The sequence below is a fragment of the Drosophila elegans genome, unplaced genomic scaffold (assembly GCF_018152505.1).
Source record: "Drosophila elegans isolate 14027-0461.03 unplaced genomic scaffold, ASM1815250v1 contig_149, whole genome shotgun sequence".
Classification (NCBI taxonomy): Eukaryota; Metazoa; Arthropoda; class Insecta; order Diptera; family Drosophilidae; genus Drosophila; species Drosophila elegans.
In genome coordinates, this window is record NW_024545513.1 from 21,618,427 (window position 1) to 21,634,422 (window position 15,996).

General features: G+C 40.8%; 3 protein-coding genes across 3 annotated transcripts; 2 read left to right on the forward strand and 1 right to left on the reverse strand.

Annotated features, from left to right (window-relative positions):
* The first annotated feature begins 3,443 nt into the window (after positions 1-3,443).
* LOC108147615 (serine protease inhibitor 3/4-like) lies at positions 3,444-4,994 on the forward strand. Its single transcript, XM_017274251.2, has 3 exons — positions 3,444-3,540; positions 3,601-4,626; positions 4,685-4,994. Exons 1-3 carry the CDS (start codon positions 3,525-3,527, stop codon positions 4,807-4,809), a joined length of 1,167 nt encoding a protein of 388 aa, XP_017129740.2. The 5' UTR covers positions 3,444-3,524; the 3' UTR covers positions 4,810-4,994.
* Positions 4,995-13,341: 8,347 nt separating this feature from the next.
* LOC108147616 (RNA-binding protein pno1) lies at positions 13,342-14,254 on the forward strand. The gene has a single exon (XM_017274252.2). The coding sequence runs from the start codon at positions 13,462-13,464 to the stop codon at positions 14,188-14,190; it is 729 nt and encodes a 242-aa protein (XP_017129741.2). The 5' UTR covers positions 13,342-13,461; the 3' UTR covers positions 14,191-14,254.
* Positions 14,237-15,662, reverse strand: LOC108147740 (syntaxin-16). Its single transcript, XM_017274470.2, has 3 exons — positions 15,452-15,662; positions 15,257-15,390; positions 14,237-15,199 (listed from the first exon to the last, which is right to left on the reverse strand). The coding sequence occupies exons 1-3, from the start codon at positions 15,530-15,532 to the stop codon at positions 14,326-14,328; spliced, it is 1,089 nt and encodes a 362-aa protein (XP_017129959.2). The 5' UTR covers positions 15,533-15,662; the 3' UTR covers positions 14,237-14,325.
* Positions 15,663-15,996: the final 334 nt, after the last annotated feature.

A 15,996-nucleotide genomic window follows, 5' to 3' on the forward strand; every position in this document is an offset into this window, starting at 1 on the left:
CGCGAAATGGATGCTCAGGTGGGATGGGAATGGGGATGGGGATGGGGGCTACCCATCGATTGATTTAGCTTTTTGGGTGTTCGGCGTTTGGCACTCGGCTGTGTCGGCTTTGTCGGCCTGTCGACGCACGCGGCACTATTAATTATCATGTTAAAATGTAATTAATTAAAGATGTCGTCAACGTGCGTTTGCACATAACTTTCAATGAAAAGTTAATAAATTACATAGTGCCGAAAACGAAATTACAAACGCCATCAACGAGCCACGACAGCAGCAGCGGCGTAAGCAGCAACAAAAACAAATGCAAAAACAATAGCAAATACAAATACAACAATGATAACAAATCAAACGAAAATGTTTAACCTGCCCGCTGACATCCATTGACGGCAGTATCTGTGTGTGTCCGCTGGAGGTGGATGTGAATGTAGATGTGAATGTAGATGTGGATGTGGACAAAAACCACAGCAAAACAAATTAATAAATGCATAATAAATATGCGTAATAATAATGACTAAAGAAAAATCAGAAACAATAAATATTATTTGAGTAGTGTCGCCCCGTTTTCCTCACAAAACCGAAACCCCACAAACCGAAGCCACACTGCGGAATTAAAGGGCCGCAAGGGGAATGGGGCCTGACATGTCATAAACGTTTATAAACGTTCATGTGCGTAAATAAAATCGTAACAATATTAAAACTGATGCGTCGCGCTATATTAAATAGATGTCTGCAGGGCAGCCCCGCGGGTTGGAAAACGCGAAAATGCGAAAATGGAAAGTGGAAAGTGGAGGGCATAACGCGCTTTAAAATAATTTATCGCGTACAATATTCACACACATGCTCAATACGTGAGCGAGTCCTCAAGTGCGTGACGCCTTCATTCGCTTCCAAATGCCCGTTTTTGGTGCCCTGGCCCACCGGGCGTATGGGTGATCTTTGGCCTGACTGCCGCCTTCCGTTGCAAACTCAAGCACACATTTGTAAGCAAGTCAGGCAATCGCTTGCCCAATTAAGTGCGATGAAGCACCGGCAGAACAACACAATACCACACAACACAACACATCACAGCACAAAAACACAACCCCTGAGCGGGCACACACATAAATGTTATCACAATGGCTAATTCGACAAAGTCAAAACACTCGGATTCGTGCTGTTGGCGCGACGCCTAAAAGACTGAAAGCCTGAATGCCTGAATGCCTGAAATTCACAAAAACAGCCTGGACCCGCCTCCCTTCTTTGCAGCTCAATTAAAAGCGACTGCCACACACTCTCCCGGAAGCAAATAAAAAGCTCCTTTAACTCGCGCACATCCACTTTGATTTAAAATCGTCCTTAAAGTAAGGCTGCTCAAGTGGGGGAAAATAAACAGTTGCATGTCAGACAGATTATTATTATTTTATACATTGACAAAAGAATATGTTGGCGATCAAAAGGCATTAACAGTGTCCGCGATTAAAAAATCAATTTAATATTGTGAAAATTAGCGTTCTTCAACAAATCGAGATAGCGAATTCTTCAGAACCAAAGAAACCACATTTTTCACTGCCCTTAATGAATTCATAAAAAAAAATACGACCATGAATTCTTCAGTAGGAGAAATCAACATTTAACACTCCATTTGTGTTTTTTGTAATTGACAAAAGCCACAAGACTATAAATTAACATTATTTAATAATTTATAATAAGTTATTTAATGCTATTAAAGTCTAATCAGTAGCTCAAATATTTTTTTTTTGACACACACACACACACACACAGGAAATGTTTTTTACTCGTGTGCTAATAGCACAAGTGAGCTGTGTGTGTCAAAATCGTTTCGTTTATTTGTGATGCACCTGGCAATAATTTGAATAGACACTGTAAATTAATTTTTTTACGAAGCCTGGAATTTAAATCAAATTGTCATTCATTTAATATTAATAAATATTAAGCCTGAATGGCTTAAGAGGAGCGGTACCAACATATTAAACGCAACACCTGAGAACACCCATTCACATTTATCTTACCTTTCGAGGAATCACAATGCAGCTCAGTAAAATTCGAACTGCAATCTGCGGACCCTTTCCTGACACTTTAAACAAATCTGGTTTCGAAAGTATTAGTATTTTTTTAGCCTTTTCAAATATAAATATTAAATGAATAAAATTAATAAAAACTGTGAAATCAACTGAAAGTTCAAAGAGCTCGAATTTCTTGACGTTCCATAGCTCCACTTAAAATTATATGTTCACATTTATTTGGTTGTAAATAAAACTGGGCTGAAAATGTCCGAAAAATAAAGTATTACATTTGAAATAACCCTTGTTGGGTAGGTTTTGCTCTCACAGTTGTTAACCAAGATGCTTGGTTTATTCGATTATACGTTGAGCAAGCAATCAAAAGCTAGATCAAATTCTTTTTCCGTGCAGGAGCTAAAGGAGAAATGACATTTTGAAGGGAGTGAAAGGAAGAGGAGCACATACTCTATACTGCGAGGCGTCGCCGTTTATCAAATGCTTTGGAATGTTGTGCGATGTTTTCACGAGCCCTGCGGTTGGGCTCTGCATTTATCCCTATCCCCTTTCCCCACCCACTTTCACCCCACCCCCCATTCCAGCCCACCCCTCGCTTTTGCGGCGGAGAAAAAGCGCAAATCAGCCACAATTGCCGCTGACAGACGCAAGCATCCTGCTTTGGCTTTTGTGTGCGTCTTGTCACAGGACGAATGGCACTTTGTGGCTGCCTTCAACTCCTTCCAAGTCCTGCTGTTTCACCGTATATACTGTGTGTACTGTGTGCGTATGTGTGTGTGTGTGTGTGTGCGCTTGGCTTTGACATTATTTGTGCTGCAAGCTGACAGATTTTCGTTACGGCAGCATTAAATTGAATTTTGACATTTCTTTGCATGCCGCCGAAATACGCGGCCACCGCTTAGCCCTTTCGAAAATCCCACCAGCGGTGCAGTGTGGGTTGGAAAACTTTTGGGGGACAGTCAAAAATACCTCAGCATTAGAGAGCTCACAAAAGAATGACGGTCTGCTGAGAAATAACCTCAACAAGTCGCTAAAGTCAATTGTAAGCTATTGCAAATAAATACAGACTTATAATTTTTTGTTATACCCTTCCAGAGGGTATTATAATTTCAGTAAGAAGTTTGCAACGCACTGAAGGAGACGTTGCAAACTTCTGACTGAAATTATCATACCCTCTACAAAGGAAAATGTCTACATTTCAGTATTTTACATGGCGATTGTTTTTTTTTGTAGTTTATGTTATTAACAACCATTTTGACTACCATTTCGTAATTTATAGTTATTTTTTTTTATTTAAATGTAGCCTTAATAATTAAATAGTTGTTTTTTTTTTCATTCCGTGTAGCCATGTAGCTGTGAGGCGTGGCTCTGTTCCGCTTCTGATGATAAGTTTTGCGACGTTCAGTTTCGAAGCGCAACTGATAGCGAGCTGGTCGGCCAGCGGAAGAATAAAATATTATTAGTTCAAGTTTAATTCACTCTTGAGCAAATAGCCAGAGATAAGAAGAAATGGCGAGCAAAGTCGGTGGGTAGATGGGAAACCACCGCATCTATAAATAGTTGTTACTAACATGGTTTTTTGCAGCGATCCTTCTTTTGGCACTGGGACATCTTGAGGTTGCCCAAAGCCTTGCGAAGCCAGAGCCCGGAGAATGTCTGGCGCCCACCTACATGACCCGCTTCAGCGCCAAGCTCTTCCAGGGAATGATGAAGTTGGAGGATCAAGACGGCAACGTTGTCTTTTCACCCTTCGCCGTGCACGCCATGCTGGCACTGATCTACAGCGCATCGGAGGGTGAAACACTCAGCGAAGTGCAGCGGGTCGGCGAGTTCAACCAGCACCCTGTTTTCGTGGCCCTGGACTTCGAGCGACTGATCAAGTTCAAGGAGCATCTCCAGAGTGCCAATCTAACTTGTGTCTCCAAAGTATTCTACAACCAAAAGCTGGGTAAAGTCAATTCCCGCTACGACGAGTTCTCCAAATTCTATTTCGAATATTGCACGAAGTCCGTGGACATGGATGTCGGCGAGAACAGGGTAAGATGGTTACACTTCTGGACACAGAGATTCGACATTAGCTCCCCGATGCAGGCGATACTCACTCACCACGTAGAATTTCACGGTTTCTGGAAGCACAAGTTCGAAAGAGGCAACTCGCGGATATCCAAATTCCACCTCGCCAACGGTGAAACTTTCAATGTAGACATGATGTACAACCACGAAGTCTATGGCCTGGCCGATCTGCCCGAACTGGACGCCACCGCCTTGGAACTGCCCTTCGAGGACAGTGCCACCAGCATGCTGATCCTGCTGCCCAATCAGCTCGACGGACTGGCTAACCTCGAGGAGCAGTTGGCCCAGCCGGAGTTCGATCTCAACCGGATCGCCAACCGCCTGCACCGCCAGTCGGTCACGGTGGGCCTGCCCTGGTTCAGGCTCGAATTCGTTTGTGACATGGGCGATCCTCTGAAGAAGCTGGGCCTCAATCAGATGTTCACGGGCAGCTCGAAGGTGACCAAATTGCTCGATCAGCCGGTGCGCTTGGACAAGATCCTCCAAAGTTCAGACATTTTGGTGGCGGAGTTGGGAACATTATATTCGCACTCTTCGGGTAAGATTTCAGTTACTTTTTGGGCCTTAGAACTACTACAAAGCTATTAATTCTATAGGTCCAGATCATGCCAAGTCACTTCCTGCCAATTCCAAGGAGTTCGTCGCTAATCGGCCATTCGTCTTTGCCATCCGCACCCCCAACTCAGTGTTGTTGATGGGTCATGTGAAGAAGCCTAAGTAAGCCTTTGTTAAGTAAAAGATAAACTTATAAAAAAAAACTGAACCGCTAACCAATACCCTACAACCCATTTTGAGCAACAAAAAGGTTCACGCAATTCTTTGTATAAATAAAGATTCAATATCAGGATTAAGATCCGAAATCAGAATAAACATCTAGAACAGGATTAACATACGAGATCAAAATAAGGGTCCCAAATCGTTCAAAATGACGACCTAAAATGATTACACATTTTGATAATAAATTTCTTTAAAATATACTTCTTCGGTTAGCAAAATCCAAATATTCTAGTTTATTGTTTTATTTTCGGAGATTTTCGTTTAAGATTTTTCGTCGAAAATTGGCATAAGAAAGCAAATCACGACTTTCTTATCGAGGGACTCGAGCAACAAGTTCAACGGACATCTCCGACCCTATAAAGTATTAATATTCTTGATCTGCACGATAAGACGAGTTGATATAGTATATCCGTATATTAGTCTGTTTCTATACCGTTTGCGAGTCCAGTTTAAGAGCTAGAGTTTTGAAACTTTCGCAATCGTGTTTTTTCATGTATACGCACATCATGTTTAAGAAGAAAGGAAGCAAACTTCGGCAAGTCGAAGTTCATATACCCTTACAGCTATTGAAAACATTAAATATTCTTGAAAACATTAAAATTATCATTTACTTGCGTATATCTTTAAAAATATTGAAGCTATGATGATTTGCAGCTCAATTATTAGATAGTTTCTATGGCAGCTATACGATATTGTTTTCCGATTTTAATATTATTAAAAGCGTAGTTCAGAACTGTCAAGTTATTAATAAGTCAAAAAGAATTAAAAAAAAAAATTAAAATAGAAAAGTTATATTTTTAAAAGAAAAACATTTTTTTAATATTTTTATTGTTCCTATGGAAGCTTTATGGTCGTCCGATTCGGCTCGTTCCGACTTATGTACTGTCTGCAATAGAAAGACAACTTTTGGGAAAGTTTCATACAGATAGCTTTAAACTGGGAGACTAGTTTGTGTAGAAACGGCCGGACAGACGGACATGGCAAGATCGGATCTTCTAGTGATGCTGATCAAGAATATATATGCTTTATAGGGTCGGAAATGTCTCCTTCACTGCGTTGCAAACTTCTGACTGAAATTATAATACCCTCTGCAAGGGTAAAAACTATAACTTTTTGTATGGTCTGGTTTTAATTTTATAAAAACCGAACCATATCTCATATCAACAGCAAAATAACAGAAAATATAGATACTTTTTATGATTTCAAACATTTATTTTTATAAAAACCGAATGACTATATAACAAAAAGTTTAACCTATTTAAACACTAAAATCTTTTATATGGCAAGCCCATTGAGGGAGTTAACATTTCAAATAAAATTTAAATTAATATGTCGTACAGAAATTGAAACGTATTGATTATACTCCCGTATGCAGATGACCAAGGAGAAAGTCATTTCGGGATCCCATTTAGACGTCCTGTTGCTGGACTGTTGCGTGGCCACCTCAAAAATGAATTTCTCACGTTTCACGTACAATTTGTATGGCCGGAAGCGTTTTCAATCCGTTTCGGCGGCGAGGGCGTCCAGCGTCCAGTGTCCTGCTCCCGAAAAACAGCTCGCTAATGAAGGTTTCATATTGCTGCCGGATTTGGTCCTGGCTGTTGTGGCACGGCAATGAAGTAGCACACGAATCGCCGCACGTAGCAGCAGCTCAACTGGACTTCAGTGCAGACTCCGCAATCCCGACTCCGGACTCCCGACTCCGGGCTCCAGACTCCGGAACACTTGCACGGACACGCCAGGGGCAACGACAGCATAAGTTCTTTGGGGTCCATCAATGGGCTGTTTCGGAACCTTCTTCTCAGCAGCAACACTAGTTGCACATTTTTCAAAATATTTTAAATCATGTTATTACAAGCGTTGATTAACTGAAAGGCTTTCCGTTAAATATATTAAATTAAAACAGGGATTGAAGCAAACAAATTGCAATAATGCATTTAAAATCGAAATTTCTCAGTGGTAATTGTGTTGTATGTGGATCATTACACATTGATATCCGTTTTCAAACATTTTCACAATGCGTTTCTTTTCCCTTTCCCAAATTTGTTTGTGCTGTTACAAATTGTTAAGAATATCTTAAAAAGCATAACATTAAGAACAAATTTGTACTCCTTCCTTAAACATGATAACTAAATCAAGCTAATGGAAAGTGTTTTATTTTCTAATACTAATTCTATTTGTATTGATTCTCAAGCTGGTTCCCAATTTACCTACTGAAATGATTTTGAAACATTATTTTCATTATTTATTAAGTCAGAAATAAATATTAATTTATGTATTACTTATATTTGACAAACATTTCCTTTCCCAATTTCGATTGTTCTGCTACAATTGGTTAAGATATTTATTTTCTTGTCTTCAAAATCAAGCTTAAGAAAATAATTGTGCTCCTTTCTTAAAACAAGACAAAAGTCGAAATGAAATCAAGTTAATAAAGAGTGCTTAGACACTTTTGTAATATTCTTCTTAAATATATTCTATAGTACTAATTGTAAGGATTCTTACGCTTTCCTTTATGCCTATCCTTTATGTGTTAAATTTTCATATTCATCTAAATATTTTCACAATTGGTCTGCTGTCATAAAAGGCTATATTTAATTAGGTATTGTGCAGAAAGTAATATTATTTTTGTTGGTGGTTATGCAGGTAATGTAGGAAAGGTTCAGTTAAGTAATGGATCAAATAAGCCGCCTCCACCGAAGGAATCGTGCAGTTTCTACTCGACTCGACTCAAACTCGACTCGAACTCGAACCCTTCGGAGTGGGGGGCTCCCAGGCCCCCGAGCCCCCTTTTTTCGTCCGCCCCTGACACACGCACACATTCGCTTCGCATTTGGAGCGTGTAAAGTGATTTTTGTGCTGGTGCTGTTGTTTTTCCGATGCTGGTCCTGCTGCCCATCCGTTTGCTTTGGCTTCGGTCGGTTATTATTAGCCTCCACTGGGCTTCGTGTTCTTGGGGATTCCCCAACTTACCGGAACTTACCCAATTTTTCCTCTCCTCTCCTCTCCTCTCCACTCCTCTCCATTCAATGCCATTCCATTCCATTCCGTTGGCGTGTGTGTTTGTCCAAATTGCACAGGATTATGGGTCTTAATTTTATGATTGCTTCTTTAATCAGCCTCCGTAACTGCACGCCAATTACGTCCTGCTCCGTGCTAATTGTTTCTGTTTCAGCTGCTGTTTCTGTTGCCGTTTCTGCTTCCATTTTTAGTTCTTCCGGCCCGGTCTGGCCCTCACCCGCCCCCTTTTCTGCCGCCCGCCGCCCGCCGACCTCCACCGAGCAGTGCCTGGTAATCGATGTGTGTTATTTGCGATTAGTCGAGCACCAAATGAGGTGGACGCGGCGGACGAACGAAGACCACACGTCACGTTTTCCGCCTTCAATCGAAGCCAGGAACTTTTCCCCCACGGATTTGTGTTACTTTTTGTGGTAAGTGGGTGAAAACTTAAATCTATGCGGTCCCCGGTGAGTTATATTGAAGTAAAGTCTTAAGTGATAATCATAATTAAATAAATAAATATATAATACATTTGTAATTTACCTAAGTATGTGTGTATTTGTTTAAATTTTGGTCGAAAGTTTGTAACGCAGTGAAGAAGACTTTTGCCACCCCATGAAGTATATATTATATGTATGTTCTTGATCAGTATCAATTTATACCGATTGCTATATCTAAAAGCATTCATCATTTTATATATGTTCGCAGCTCAAGTTGGATGTAATACCTTTGCAGAGGGTATTATAATTTGATCGAAAAAATAAATAAATAAAACAAAATTATAACTTCGCGGTTTTTCAATTCTTTGTAATACTCTTCAAGATAAAGTAATTGTTTGATATTCAGCATAAAAAAAATTAATTAAAAATAATTTCTATTCTTTTTAGTTTTATTAATATCGGACGGACATATAGCTCCAATAGAAACAGTTGAAAAAAAAAACCTTCTCTGTTTTTCCATTGATTTAAATATACTTCGATATAAAGTAATGGTTTATTATTTCAGAATTACGGTTTTAATTTTATTAATGATATAATATAGCTGCCATAAAAATGAATAAATCATCATAGCTTTACGGCCCTATAGGCATAAATATGGAGACATAGTTGTTTTCAAGACAATTGAATTTTTGCAATACCTGCATGGGTACATTAACATCGGCTAGCCGAAGTTCGCTTCCACTCTTGTAATTAATTCATTTTGCCAATGTCGTGGGCAATCGTTGTCGGTGGCAGTGCTGCGGTTTCTTACAACTTGCAGAACTTGGATTTCACCGAACCCATGTTGATTAGCCACAACAAACTACAAGCAAGTGGTTAGTGCATACAACCAATGCGCCAGCTACCTTGCTTATTCAATACACAGTGGTGTGATATCAATCAAAATGGGGCATTGGCAATAGTCAGTCAGCTGTAAGCAAGATCTCAGCAAGCTAGGCTTTCCAAATTTCTTGAAGGCTTTTGAATACAGTGCTTATTTTTATTTTTAGAATTAATTTGGGTTGAACGACCATTTGTCGTTTTACACGAAAATAATGTCAAATCCATTAAGATATAGTACGATTAGTATCTACACCGCACCAAATACCACTTAAAGAAATCAAGTTTTTGTTCTACCTCTTATATTTTAGTGTATAATGTACGTTCAATGGCCACTGTGTTCCTTCAAGATGACAAATCTGGGTGCTGCCCATTCCCTGAAGTTCCACCGCGATTTCGGCGAACAACAAGACAATAAAATGTTTTACATTCACCCAGGCCGCAATAATTTTGCCAAGGATTGGGGAATCTGCAGGGCGACACCAGTACAAACACATGTCGCCAGGCAAAACTACTCCGCAAAGTGAAACTGGTACTGCATGCCCTTAACCGGACCCTCAAATAATACTCGGCCCGGGAAGCCAAGTGAGGGCGGAGGAAAGAAGCCCAAATGGGCCACGGTTAATCTGATTATCCTTGTGGGCACAGGATGCGATGCATGCGAGTGATGCACAGAAACAGAAACCACGACAAACTCATGTCTGACCAATAAAGGCTGGTTGATTAACAAATTAAATTAATTAAATCGATAATCATTAAATGCTCTAAAATTATTTGAAATGGAATAAAATTGCAGTTCTAGGCAGGGAAATATCCGTTAATATCGAAATATACTTTTAGTGGATCCATTATCCATTATCCACTATCTATCCCTTAGATTAAGTCTCTTAAATAAATTGCCAAAATTGATTTTTTAAATAATAAAAAAAAATTAAACGCTTATGAATTTGGTTTTAAACATCCCGGATTCTCCTCTCAACGAAGAACAAATAAAAATGCATTACTTTTAATAGAGATACAATAACTTATTATCACAATTTTTCTTCAAGAATAAAAATAAATCATGATTTCTAATATTTATACTTTACCAGTTTCATTAAAAATACTAAATATGTTATGATAGATTTGAAAACTACTTAATATAATACGATTTAGTATTTGTGAGAAACATTTTTTTTTCTTTTAGGGCTTTTTTTTAAATTTACTTCGTTTTTTACCAGTGTACCCATTTGTTTTTGAAAACGTTAAAATATGTTTAAATGTGTGTGTATTTATTACATAAACTCTTACTTATAATTCTTGCAAAACTTGACAGTTCACGGTTATAAAAATTACAAAATCATAACATAATTATAATTTATTTGCTGTGTGCCCGACGCAGGAATACATGTCCGACTTTGAGGTCCTGTGCCGAACGTAACCTCAACTAATTATAACTTTGATGCAGTTGATCCACAACCTTTGAAGCCCCTACGCGTGTATTTCGCGTTTTCATTTTCGTCGTCGGCTTTAGAGCGACGGCTTCCAAGGACAACGCCGCAGTCAAAGGACCTCAAAGGGGGCGGGGCTGAGGCGCAGGCGGATGTGGGAGTGGCAGGACCAAGGGAGGCTGGACCACTGCCTCATCAGATGACCTGGCAACTCGAGAGCCGAGCACTTTTAGGCGATTTCCTGGCAAAATCATGTGCAGCCAAAGGCTTCGAGAGTCATTAAGTTTATTAAGTGGGCGAGCAGATAACCCAAATGAGTGCATACCAAATGAAAGCCAACGCAATTTGCACTCATATCGCTCCTCAGCCTCCCACGATTTTTCTGCACTGGGGAAAAACTCGGTTTATCTAAAACATTCAAAACCAGGAACAGACAAAAGCAACCTATTTCAAAATAATTAATTTGCCCCCCTGTAAACAATTTTCAATTTTGCTCCTCACTTCTAACATAATGGTCCAATTTGGAACATTTTCAAAGTCGCCTTAAAATGGAATGTCGTGCATGTAATAAACTAGTTTTACATCCAGACCAGTCAAAGCAATTAATTTTTTTTTTAATTTCTCGTTTTTCAATTTGAAAAAAAAAGAATATATGCCTATTTTTTCATCGGTCTTTGTACATACATAAAAAATGAGAAATTATGAATATAAAAAAAAAATGCAAGGTACGGGGTAAGGTTAAAGGTATAACAAACAGCATATAAAATCTTAATACAAATTTAATGGAATATTCTCAATATAGAACTTTAAGACCTTTTGAAATGCTAAAACAAATAAAATCGATTTCTTGAAAATTTATTGATCCTTTAAAAGCAACCTAGCATTGGAAACTTTCCTTTTAATCTCCGATTGTTTTTGTGGTAGATGTATGGTATACTACTCAAATTTTAATTTAAATAAATAACAACCAATTTGTGAAATCAAAGCAAAATTGTTTTACGGCAAGTTCGTTGCATTAAAATTTAAAAATGAAGTGAGGTTTATTTATTAAACTTTGAAATACATAGCAAAATAAAAAGATTTTATTTCTCTTCTTTAAAAAAGGAGTTTTGTTTCATATTTGCATAATTCAATAATTTTTTTACTATTACTAGCTTGCAATTTTATTTCGTTAAATAAACTATCACCAAGCCCTTTTCTCAAAATGTATTGTATGTACTTTTTATTTTAAAAATTAAATGTTAGAGTTTTTTGTACATTCTTATTAGAAAATGGAAAAATTGTATTTTTTTAAATTAAATAAATATTTTTTTAATATTTTAATTTTTCAATTCACTCTGAATGTCATTTAAAGTTTTCATCAGTGTCCTTATTCAAATAGCTTATGCTCCGGGAAAAGTTTTCCCCAAGAGCTCTAAATAGGGGCAAAGGCGGTGTGAGCAGAAGAATGAGGCAGCGGAGGAGATAACAAACAAATTGCCAGTGCAATTGCAAACTTGAGATTATCGCCTGCCTTTGGTGGCCGCATTACTCGTACTTAACTTTACTTAACTCCACTTTGCCTTACTTAACTTTACTTTGAAGTGCCGGGGAAACAGGAGGCATTGCAATGGTTTGCTTATCGCTTCGACTGATGCAAAAATAATTCCCATTGTTGGCGAAGAAACTTTTAAAGGCTATTAGATGAACGCTGACCACAATTAATCTCAAAACTTTTCGAAAGTTCAATTTTCCCGCAAACTCGATTGTGATTTTTTCGATAACGATTGGCATATCTTGACCAAGGGCTGCCTGATATGGAACTCACGACGACAAATGTACTGTGCTCACTGCCGCGCGTTTGTCATGTCACTCAAACTTCCATAAACTTTCTCCCCTTCATATAAGTATAAGTATAAGGACACTTACATTTAAGTATAAGGACACTTACATGTATGCTTCCACTAGAAATCAAGATAACATTATTATTGACCAAATATCTTTAAAATTTATCTGCAAAATTAGACTGTCTTAAACCTTTTCAATTTTCAGCAATTTAACACCCCCCATGCTGTTAGCTCTTTGTCATACTCGTATCACAGCACTTATTATATATTTTGATATCAAAGGACGATAATATATACTATATATATCAAATAAAAAAGCAAGGACCGAAAATAATCCTTAATTAATATTTTGCAAACAAAAAATGAACTCAGAAACCTTATACAAACAATCCAACTAAAACAGATAAACATTTATGAAACAATATTGCAACATTTTATTTTAAAAACTTTAGGGCTAATATTTATTATGAGTTTGATAAAAATCTCGAAAAACAACGATTTTATGTTAAGTTTGTTCACATAATGATTATTCTGCAAGTTTTATTTTCAACTTGACAAATAAAACTAGATTATATTTTTCTATCAGCGGACTTCCTTATTTTATTTTCAGCAGTCTCTGGGTTGCTGAAATGATGAAATTTCAGAAATTTGGAACAGCTGACTAATTTGCAGCAATTCAGAGATTTAGACGTTTCGGGAATACACAAATTATTTTTTCAATTGAAAATTGACCAATTTTTGACAATTTTCATTTCATTCGTAATGTCATATTAATTGAATTTGTGAGGAACAGCAATTCAGAGTTTACGGAATGCCCGAATTATTTGAAATTTTTTTTGGGTGTATGTTTGTGCAGAACGTTGTTGGTATATTTTTGGATCTCCGTTATTTGGTATTTTCGAAATCGAAATTCGAACGCGGTCACACTGAGCACGTGGAAGACGAAGCAGCTGAAGCAGGCGAATATAATATTTTGGAAAACAACGCAATAGCCGCAACAGCAACAACGACAGATCACATCATGGAGGCAGAGCTGGAGAACATCAAGGCGGAGGCGTTCGAGCCGGCGAAGAGGGCGCCCAAACGCGGGGCCACCGGGGGCGGGCAACAGGACATGGAGATGCAGGTGGACGAGGCGACCGGCATCGAGGGCCAGGTGCTGGGATCGTCGCGAGCATCGGCTCCGCCCAAGGCGAAGAGGGCCAGGAGCGAGCTGCGCAAGGTGTCCGTGCCGCCGCACAGGTACTCCTCGCTGAAGGAGCACTGGATGAAGATCTTCACGCCCGTGGTGGAGCACATGAAGCTGCAGATCCGGTTCAACATGAAGGCGCGCCAGGTGGAGCTGCGCGTGGGCCCCGAGACGCCGGACATAGCCAACTTGCAGCGCGGCGCGGACTTTGTGCGCGCCTTCCTCTGCGGCTTCGAGGTGGACGACGCCCTGGCCCTGCTGCGGCTGGAGGACCTCTTCGTCGAGTCCTTCGAGATCAAGGACGTGAAGACGCTGCGCGGAGACCACCAGTCGCGCGCCATCGGACGCCTGGCCGGCAAGGGCGGACGCACCAAGTTCACCATCGAGAACGTGACCAAGACCCGCATCGTGCTGGCCGACAGCAAGATCCACATCCTGGGCAGCTATCAGAACATTCAGCTGGCGCGTCGAGCCGTCTGCAACCTGATCCTGGGCTCGCCGCCCAGCAAGGTGTACGGCAACCTGCGGGCCGTCGCCTCGCGCCTCTCGGAGCGCATGTGATTCAGGACAGGAGTAGTTGCGTTTTTTTTTTAGCATTAGCAATAAATAATAAATATAACATGTATTTATACATTTACAATATACACACACATACAACACGGGAATGAGAAGTGAACGTGGACTAGTAGTGGCCAACTAGGTCTTGGCCAGGATGAGCAGCAGCAGCATGAAGAAGGTGGCCGCCGCCAGGACCAGAATGACGCACATCTTGCGGTTCTTGCGCTGATACATCTCCGCCTTGTGCAACTGGCGCAGTCCCTCGGAGACGCGCGTCTGCGTCTGCTCCACGTTGTAGTCGATGCGATCGAGCACGGTGCCCTGCTCCTGCACCATGTGACCGAGGTCCTTGAATATGTCGTTCAGATCGTAGATGGACTTCACTATCTTGGTCACCTCTTGCTCGCGATGCTGCGCCACCCGCGAGTTCTCCTCCTCGAAGAGCAGCAGCTGCTGCTGGGTCATCCGGCTGGCCGGCGGTCGCTGAAAGTGGTCGTCAATGGTCTGCTCGTCGTCGTCGTCGAACAGGTAGCCGCTGCTGCTGCTGTTGTTTTTACCCCCCGCTGCTGCTGCTGTTGCGGGCTGCAGGAAGTTGTCGAAGGAGTCGACAAAGTTCTCGGCGCTCTGGCTCTCGCCCAGCTCCACATTGGTGAAGACATCCACATTGGCGACACCGCTACCGCCGTCGTCGAAGTACTTCTGCGAGCGCTCCTCGCGGGAGTTCAGCTGCAACAGGTAGGCGTTCTGACTGGCCCGGAACTTGACCGTCAGCTCCTGCAGCTGCAGCAGGGCGCAGTGCACCGCGTTGGCCGTCAGGCATTGCTCCACCTTGCTGCCCACGCCGATGCTGGAGCGCACACACTGGATGTGCCGGTGCGTGGAGGTAATCAGCTTGGACACGATCTGGCTGAGCACCTCGATGTCGCACTCGTCGTCCCGCTGGTCATCGAAGGCCGGCCTCAGCAGATGGCGGGCGTGCAGAGAGCCCAGCTCGTCCAGCTTCGGCTTGATTCTGCGCATGAGAAAAACCCTTAGCAAACATGAAGAATGAGGCGATTGTGTTACCCACTTAGACATGGTGTACTGCGCCTCCTCGAACTTGTCCAGCCAGGCGGGCGGTGTCCCATAATCGTCCTGCAGCTCCAGCCCCTCCTCCGCCTCCCGCACCGAGTGCTTCAACAGGCGTTCCGCATCGCTGCCCCTCTTCAAATGCAAAACATATGCTTAAATCGGTATCCTTTGACCTTTGCTTTGCAGTACTCACCCGATCGTCGTAGTGACTACGGTTCTTGGACGCATTGTTGCGCATGATGACGAACACCTCGGTCAGGTTGCGGGACGTCATCGTGGCTGACCTGGCTGCTCCCGATTGCCAGCGGTGGTGAGGTGATTTTCACAAATCAGTAAAAAAAATTTGTTTAGTTTATTAGGTCTGCCAGTGTGCCCACTACCTTTCCCGCGCAGAATACCGAAATAAATAGCAATCGTATTGCCGACTGGTCACACTTCTCTGCTTTTCGCGAAGAGTACCGTTCTTCCAGGTGACTAGTTAACGGTTATCTGCTATTTCGCTATGTGACTGCGGATTGTGATGAAAGGAGAAATAATATGCACCATATTATTTAAGAGGAAGAATTCCTCATTACAATGTCTTAAACTTATTACGTGTCCATTTATTAAAGAACTTTTTTGCCCAATTTACCTGGATTGCTTGAAAACATCTACACTTAAAAATAATAGCTGCTAGACTTTACATTTTTTTTTAAGCTTATTACAAATCAGAAATTAACTTTGACTTTTTCTTTAATA